General features: G+C 41.3%; 1 protein-coding gene across 1 annotated transcript in view; it reads right to left on the bottom strand.

The window, feature by feature from the left end:
* Positions 1-6,328: 6,328 nt before the first annotated feature.
* Positions 6,329-7,382, bottom strand: part of wg (Wnt family member 1 wingless) — a 17,751-nt gene continuing 16,697 nt past the window's right edge. Inside the window, exon 4 of the mRNA XM_011506468.1 lies at positions 6,329-7,154. Coding sequence (XP_011504770.1) covers positions 6,597-7,154 — 558 coding nt within the window. The 3' untranslated portion in view covers positions 6,329-6,596. The remainder of the gene's footprint in view (positions 7,155-7,382) is intronic.

Genomic DNA, 7,382 nt, shown 5'->3' with positions numbered 1-7,382 from the left:
AAAAAAAAAAAAAAAAAAAAAAAAAGAAGAAAAAAAAACTAAAGAAAAAAAAACGCAAAAGAAAAAAAGTAAAAATGAAGAAAAAGGATGAAAAAAAACTTACCGAAGAATGCTAATAAATTAATAATTACGTAATGACTGGAGTCGGAAGGTAAGAGAGATAAACAATGTATGGATCGCGGTATCAGAGAAAGCTGGCCTACGGTGTTTCTCAAAATTGTTGCCACGTTGGCCGACTGACTGGAGTATCTTCATCAGCGCACGGCGCTCCTCCCTTGTGCGAAATCGCGGCGCGAACGCGTTCCTCGTACAAGCAGCCGACAAAAAAAAAAGCAAAAAACAAAAAAGAACGAAAGAAAGAAAGAAAAAAAGAAATGAAAACGCAGCCAGACTGACGCGGATGAAAGGGAGCGAGCGCGCGAGATCCCCGTAATCTGATAGAGGCGAGGAAAGCATTTGGAGGATTATGAGAGGAGGCCGGCGATAATCATCGGGGACGCACGCGTCGATCGCGCGCGCGCGCGCCACGCATCCCTGATGAACTCTCGGAGACCCGTCGCGCAACCCTCGCACCCCGAGTTCGGCTCCACGAACGCGCACACGCACTCGAATGGCGCGCTTTATGACTGGGGCCCCAAACGGGATCCTTAAAGCGCAAGCTTAATCTACTCGGGCGCTTAAAGAAAGCTTATAAAAAAAATCCGGTGGCGGCTCGTGCGCGACCAACGACCAACTCATGCGGAGTATCGCGACGCCAAGAGCATTGCTCCTTGGAACTGTCGTGTGCTCGACAGGCGAGTTGAGTTGGCGAGCGCTCATAACGGACGCGTCGCGGAAGGTGCGCCTGCTGGAGTCACGCGCTCGATCTTAGTCCTTGCGCACATCGATAATGACAAGCGCGCCAAGCGAATCCGAGGCGAGCGATCGTCGCCTCTATGACCCGGCGGCTCTCCATCGTCACCTCTATTTACGTATTCGTCCAGCATAAAGGACCCGCCTCTAATCTCCCCTCGTGAGCGACAACGTCAGCGGATTCGCGCAATGAGGTTACAGCAACTCCGAGACAAGATCTTGGCGGCTGCTGGCTCCTCTCTGTCTCTTTATTATACGCAGCGGCACTCTCTTTTGATCCAGCTGTTCCTGGCCTCTCGTCGCTTTCGGTATGGCTGTACAGCTATGGGAGCTGCCACCCCCGATACATTTGCTTTTACTATTATTACGCGCGTGTCGCGGTCGCCCGCGCACAATGTTTGACTCGTCTCGACTTGCCTTTGCCCGGGGGAGACACCGAGGTAGCTGGATGCCGAGCTCGATAGCTCTTATTTTTGAAAAGTACATGCGCCAAGTGTACTGATGTGTGTGATAAAGAACCGAACGTCTAGCGCCAAATGAATATAATGTTGCGCCGCGACGGAAAATTGTCTAAAAAGTCCTCTTATTCGTCGATACTCTAACGTAATTAAGCGGCATTTCTATCAACGTTTTTACGATCCTCGTAGTCCTTGCTTATCTTATTATTGTTAGCGTTGCTTTCGTTGTTATTGCCATTATTTTTTTCGTATAACGGTTTCCCATTAATCGGCAAACTGTAAGCGTAATTTGAAATACTAAAAAGGTTAATGCGGACTATCCCTACATTGTATTACTATTCGGCTATTTTGCGATTAAATCTCCGAATCGAAACTAAATGGAGATGGGGCTGGCGAGTGATTTACTCGTGTATAGATTAGAGTACCTAATCTGATCGATAGTTCTCCGTAATTTGAAACATTATATCAAAAGAATCTTACCTATGAACCAATACGCATATTTTTAACTTCGGAACCGAAGCGGCGTTGCCCATTAGGGCCAAAATAATGTACCTCGGGAGGCTCGATCGCGTGATCGATGAACCTCCCACTCCAGCTTAGGGATGGTGAAGGGTGGGATGGAATGGGATGGGGTGGGGTGAGCGGTGGGGAGGGGAGGGGAGGGATATGAGGCGCACAGCAGCAAGCGGACAACACGCACGCGCACGCACACAAAGTCTCTGCAAGAGTCTGAATTTCGCGTTGCCACTTTCGTCGGATTCCACATGACTTAACAGACTGAAATTCCTCCTGACACTTACCGATCGCGACCGCCACGCCGCTTCGCCGGACCGTGTCCTTTTTATACTCTGCGTCCATTTTCTCCGTGGATGTTTTTTCAGCTGCTCCTTTTGCAGCGCTTCTTTGCATTTTTTCTCCTCTTTCTCGCGGCTTTTCTTCTTTTTGCGCGAGACTTCTGAATCAGTAAAGAGATAGAATTGGAGAGGAGGGCATATATTTCCTTTTATTTTTCATTTCATGAGACAAGTCAGCTATTAGAATCAGGAGAGCGAGTCGTCAAGAACTAATTAGCGTATCTGGTATACAAGATCGCACTCTCGAGAAACTTTAAAGTGGCGGGAAAAATACTGCTAGCGGGGAGAGAGAGCGAGAGAGCGAGAGAGCGAGGAGAGATGCGTTTGTGCGTGCGTGTGCGTGAGAATGAGATAGAGATAGAGAGAGGGAGAGAGGGAGAGAGAGAGAGAGAGAGAGAGAGAGAGAGAGAGGATAAGGAACTGGGACGTAGGTGGTCTGTCCGTCGATACACGTACACGCAAACAGGCTAGGAGCAAAAGGGTGTTGGAACCATTAGCGATCCTTTTTTATCCTTGAAACGGGAATTCTTCGACGGAATTCCATTGCAGCGTTATCATCGCGCTTGCGCACATAAGCCGCGAATTGTAGAGTAGAAGGGACAAGAGGAAGAAAAAAAGGAAACTCATAAGCGGGCATAAGAAACGAGCAAATAGAAAGCGTTAATGATTACGAAGAAATGTTAATCGATGTGTACAATTTCTATATATTCAGATATATATATATATATATATATATATATACATACATATTATATACCCGTACAATTTACTATGTGGAGGATGCAGAGCAATTATTTATCGAAGAGTGGCGCTCGTGTGAAAAACTTGTAGGATTATACGGGCAAGTGTTGACAGAAAAGTAATACAGGTTAAGTGAATACACGTGTTTCATATTGTATTGAAGGTTTGCTTTTATTATTTATATATTTATATTTGTATATTCGTTATGTATAAATTATGAACAATATTATTACATATCTATATGCACAATTACTGGAATCACCATTTTCATTTTCGTTGAAAATACATAAAGGCTATTTCGTGCCTGCACTGGTAAAATGTAATACGATTTTTGAAAAAAGTTCTTCGTTATCCGTACAGAATTTTGTCGCTATCGTAAATAGTGAAAAAATAATTTAAAACTGGACAATCCCTGTACATTATAGCCATATACATAATTGAAAATCCTCTGAAGCTATTAGTATTTTGTAACAAATTTTTTTTTATTACAGATACTGAATAAAGTTCAATCGATAAAATTAATGACAATTTAATACCAGAATATTAAACAGTGAGAGAGAGAGAGAGAGAGAGAGAGAGAGCGAGTAGGAAAACAATTTTTTAACACCTTCGATACAAATTCGCGACTTGAGTATTACGTTTTCTTAAAACAAAATGCAAATGGAAAAAAAAACAATAAGAATATAAAAATTGTATTTAGTAGAAAAAATAGTAAAATCCAAAAAATCAGAGGCAGTGGCAATATCTGTATACAATCTAACGTCGATTACATATTATACAAAAGATTATTTCATAAGCGATTGGTCTGATTTGGCAACTTACGAATTCGTAAATCTAAAAATATATGTACAAAGCGATCGCTCAACTCGGCATCGATTATCGACGTCTCTTTAGAGTTGTCGCGCACTTCAATTAATTACTACTAGCAAAAATAATGCATCATTATGTACAAGATAACGTGCGCGCATGCACGATGATAAATAAATTATTAAATTCTGCATTATTGTGAACGCACATTATTATTGTCTCGCTCGCGCACTCGCAATTGTCCGAGCCGTTCTTCGTCTCTCTTCTCTAATTTTGCGTTTAGATCAAACGACCCGATAAATGCTGCATCTTCGAAAGATCCTGACCACGAGCCATAAACACATATTTACAACTTGAAATTACGCTCCAAAAAAAGATTTTTCTTCTAATTTTCCTATTACTTTAAATGCGAGGTGCTCTGGATTTTACCCAACTTTCATTGAAACGTCGTTTTTTATCTTACTTAAAGCGTTACGAGAATGATACTTTTCTCTTACAAAAACAAAAAAAAAACAACAAAAAAAAAAACGACGCACTAAAATAGTGTAAATAGGACACATTAACGCTCTTATATATTTACATAGTTTTCGAATCATGAACAATTCGATTAAGACTTTAACTCATACGGATCATCATACAAGCGTAGCCATAGGATTAATTTTATAAGTATTACAATAAAGTAACGTTCCGCCATTTCAGTCTTTAGTACGTGTCAAGACGTTGTATTTACGTGTTCTCTTATGTTAGTGTGTGCATTGGTGAACGATGTGTCCGTATACGTGCTTGTGTGGATGTGTTGATGCGTGGTTATATAGATCGATTGGTTAAAATCGATTAACCCGAAGATTCTTGGAAAGCAAGCCACTACGCATGCGCGTTATTCGTTCCGTTCCTCTCCGTCGACGTACTACGTCAGAATAAATAAATTGTTTCGCGCAGCGCATAATACTGGATACATATTCGAAGAGAGAAAGAGCGATAGAGAGAGAGAGAGAGAGAGAGAGCGCGAGAGATAGAACGATAGAGACGGAGAGAGAGAGAGAGAGAGAGAGAGAGCGAAAGAAAGAGATAACGAGAGAATGAGAGAGAGATAAAGAGTGAGAGATAGAGAGTGAGAGATAGAGAGAATTATTTTGATAAAAAGGAATAGCCATAATGCAAGTCGATACGACGTTTCGAACTTCGGGCCAGTAAAAAGAGGGGGGTGGGGCTTCGGACAAACAGTCACAATTCTCATTCGTTTACTCGCGTCGTTTTTGAGTCACGATGCGAGAAAGGCCGAGCACACCTGAGAAGAGCGCAAAATAATCCGCGCGACGCGAGCACCTCGCACTTCTTCTCCAGGAAGAAGCGGGTACCTGCAATCTTTCCTAATTTCATACATGTACATACAATGTATTCGTACATACATGCATACATGCATGCATACATACATACATACATACATACATACATACATACATACATAAATTCATTGTATACATACATTGTATACATAAATATATATATATATATATATATATATATATATACACACCCACGCACAAGCGCACATGCGCGCGCGCACACACACACACGTATATATAAATATATATATATATATATATATATATATATATACACACCCACGCACAAGCGCACATGCGCGCGCGCACACACACACACGTATATATAAATATATATATATATATATATATATATATATATACACACCCACGCACAAGCGCACATGCGCGCGCGCACACACACACACGTATATATAAATATATATATATATATATATATATATATATATACACACCCACGCACAAGCGCACATGCGCGCGCGCACACACACACACGTATATATAAATATATATATATATATATATATATATATATATACACACCCACGCACAAGCGCACATGCGCGCGCGCACACACACACACGTATATATAAATATATATATATATATATATATATATATATATACACACCCACGCACACGCGCACATGCGCGCGCGCACACACACACACGTATATATAAATATATATATATATATATATATATATATATATAGGTGTGTATGTGTGCTTGCGGCGTGTATTTATATATATTCTAGGCACGTTCCATATACTTGCGCAATTTTTTATTGACTGCCGACATACATTTATTCCTATTTATGTCTATGTACATAAATGATTATATATGCGTATTTTACATAGATTATTAGTTTCCTTGTTTTTGGTTGTCGATACTATTTCGCATTATTTTTTAACATATTAATAATTTAAAATTTCTAGAAAATGTTAATAAATTCTCGATTCCGCAAAGTGTGCAAAAAATTACAACGCTTTCTAGTGAAAATCGAATATAATTTCTTTTTTCGTATGATAAATAATTCATTCCTTGGAAGTAAATAATGTCGCAATACTTACTGCTTAGCACATATTATTGTACTATTATTAATGTAATATTACAACAATATTCAAATGGTTATTCTATCATTATTTCGTTTCAAACGAAAATTTCAACTTTTCTGTAAATATCAATTTAGTAATTAAAGAAAAACGAATAGAGTAGTAGTTGTTAATTAATAAATAATAATGAAGGAACAAAACATAAAAGAGCGTGAATTTTTTGCAGACTTTTTAAACGAACATATAGTGAAAGCGACACGAGAATGATGGAGAGTTGAAGAATGAAAGTATAACAGACAATAAGAAAATAAAAACGTAATGTCCAAGCCAACGTCTTGGCGATCGATGAAGCGATACTCGTCGAAAGGTGAAACAAAAAGGATAGTGAGAAAGCGAAGGAAAGTCGCTGTGGCGGCGGGGTGGGGGGACAAAAAGGAAACAGTCCATCGATCGGTCTTCGAATGACGATGATCCAAGCTCTCCTCACAGGCACGTGTGTATGGTCTTTTTGGTCCTGCATAGCTGGCATTTAACCTCGCAGCACCAATGAAAGGTGCAGCCGCATCTCTCGACAACGATGACTTCCTGCGTCTTGTATCCCCGTCCGCAACACATGAGGTCACAACCGTCGACGCCGATACTCGTATCATTACATTGACGCCCGTGAGTACCCAATATTCCCAGCTTGGGATTCTTTTCGCAAAAGGGTGGTGACGGCTCCAAATACACGAGGTCCTTCACTCCCGGAGGCTTGTGCTCCGGATTATACGGTTTGAGCTGAAAGTTGTATCTATGTCGGCGCGACAGGCCCTCACGCTGAGCGTGCACCGAATTACTCGCCGAATTGCTCGTGATGGCGTTGCTCACTCCCCGGGTGCGTTCTGAATTGCTCACCATGACTCGCGAGGCGCCGTCGAAACGGTCCTTCAGGTTGTCGCCCACCTGCCGAAACGTTGGCAGCCGCATCCAACAAGTCTTCACCGTGCACGAGCCCGACATCCCGTGGCACTTGCACTCCTGACGCATCTCCGCCGAGACGTGCTGTAACACCAATAACGCCGAGGGTTCTCCATTACTTGCTGCCATTTACTTTAGCCGCGCAACTATGCCAATTCATTTTTACAGGAAATAAATAACAAGACCGAGGCTCAATGACATTTACTTCGATTCAATTCTTCATTCATTAGAGAACCACAAAGAGAACCGATCGTTCATCATTGAAAGGTTAATGGGACAGAATTGTTGAAAATGACCCCCCCCTCCCCCTCC

Source organism: Ceratosolen solmsi, unplaced genomic scaffold (assembly GCF_000503995.2).
Source record: "Ceratosolen solmsi marchali unplaced genomic scaffold, CerSol_1.0 scaffold10, whole genome shotgun sequence".
In the NCBI taxonomy this organism is placed as follows: domain Eukaryota; kingdom Metazoa; phylum Arthropoda; class Insecta; order Hymenoptera; family Agaonidae; genus Ceratosolen; species Ceratosolen solmsi.
Note: the sequence above shows the minus strand (reverse complement) of the source record. Positions and strands in the feature narration are given on the sequence as shown.